Below are 1,512 nucleotides of genomic sequence, written 5' to 3' on the forward strand. Positions count from 1 at the left end.
CGAGAGCTACGCGCAGTACAAGGAGCAGGACGCGCTGTGCGCTGCGCTGCGGCACGCGCTGGGGGTGATGATCACAAGCGCCGCCCCGAGCGACGCGCTGCAGCGGGTTTTCGCCGAGTACCGCATGCTTCTGGAGGCGGAGGGACTGCTCTGACGCGTTGTGGCGAGGCAGAGAGAGAGAGAGAGAAAGAAATGCGCCTATGGCATTCACAAGGAATCATGAACACTGTGTGGAGCATGAGTTGCTCTGTTCTGTTATTTTTCGTTGCTTATCGTGCCTTCTCTCTCTCTCTCTTTCTTTCTTTCTTTCATTGTGGTATTCTTACGCGCCTAGGGGGTATATTGGCCTTGCCCTCCTTGACCTTATTCTTTGTCTTCGAGTTGAAAGGTGAGAAATGGCGGGACCGTATTCACGTGCAATGGACGATGCGAGGGGCTGCAGCATCGGTGGTGCATTGCGCTGCCAAACGGAGGGCTATGAGCCGCATCTCACGGCGGTAGATGCAATTCGTATTCAGCGGGAGCTGAAGTACCACGACTGTGAGCCCATCGCCGCTGAGCGAGACGGCCGAATGTTCGCCGCGGAGTATGCGTCGCCGTGGCAGCTGCTGCGACGAGTGGCGACAGCCGGTGACTCAACGAGTACGCGCCACCACCAGCAGAGGGGGCGACGGCGCACGAGGAGGCGTTCATCTCTCTCGCTGCTGAGCTCGCCCTACTGCCGCGCAGAGCCGTACGCCACCACTAACAAAAACCGGGGAACAGCACGGTCCCTCGTCGTGAGGGAGGAGAAGGAGCTGCTGTTCCCAAGCATTGCGGCGAGGCTGGAAAACGACATCGCGCTTGGCCTCGCCGTGTCGCTGTGGAAAAGCGGCAACGTTGTGGGACAGTGCGACGATCGCCTTGCCCATCTCCTGGTGCTTTCCGCCACCATTATGCGGTGTGCACGAGCTGAGGTGCGCAACCACAACAGCGGCGAGGGACATGTCCCGGTGGAGCTGCGCGAGGCGTTCATGGGTGTTATTGAGCACCTTGTCCGCTTGGAGCGCGTCGCGGTGAAGTCACTACTGCTGACGCCTCCCAAAACGCGGCGGCAGCAGGGGCATGAGCAGGAGCAACAAAGCCCGGGATCATTGGCGGAGCTGCCCTGTGGGGAGGGTGACGCGAAGGTGCAGCCGGTGACGTTCGCCGTCGCCGTGGACGGAGCGGCGCGCGTCCTCAAAGGCTTGGTGGAGCCCTCCACACTTGCTGCGGCCGCAGTTACCCCCACATGGCGCTATTCTCTTGTCCGCACCGCCGCTGATGTGCCGAACCGCTACGAGATTCTTGACGCAATGACGTGTGTGATGCGGCCGGGCCCGCGCCTCATAATGCGCCGCACGTTCTGCGCCGTCGCGCGACAGTTGGCGCTAGATGTTCTGCGCGCTGCGGGCGACGGCACGGTGGGGCTTCGCGGTGGTGCAGCCGCGCTGCGCATCCTGCAGCATATCAACACGCGCCCGCTTGGCCTCA

At 61.9% G+C, this 1,512-nt stretch overlaps 1 protein-coding gene across 1 annotated transcript; it reads left to right on the plus strand.

Moving 5' to 3' along the window:
• Positions 1-395: 395 nt before the first annotated feature.
• DQ04_20041000 (hypothetical protein) lies at positions 396-1,512 on the plus strand (the record flags this gene model as incomplete). Its single annotated transcript, XM_009317884.1, has 1 exon — positions 396-1,512. A coding segment is annotated over one exon (1,117 nt), but the record flags the coding sequence as incomplete, so codon positions are not given.

This window comes from Trypanosoma grayi, assembly GCF_000691245.1.
Source record: "Trypanosoma grayi strain ANR4 Tgr_2004_V1, whole genome shotgun sequence".
Taxonomy (NCBI): Eukaryota; Euglenozoa; class Kinetoplastea; order Trypanosomatida; family Trypanosomatidae; genus Trypanosoma; species Trypanosoma grayi.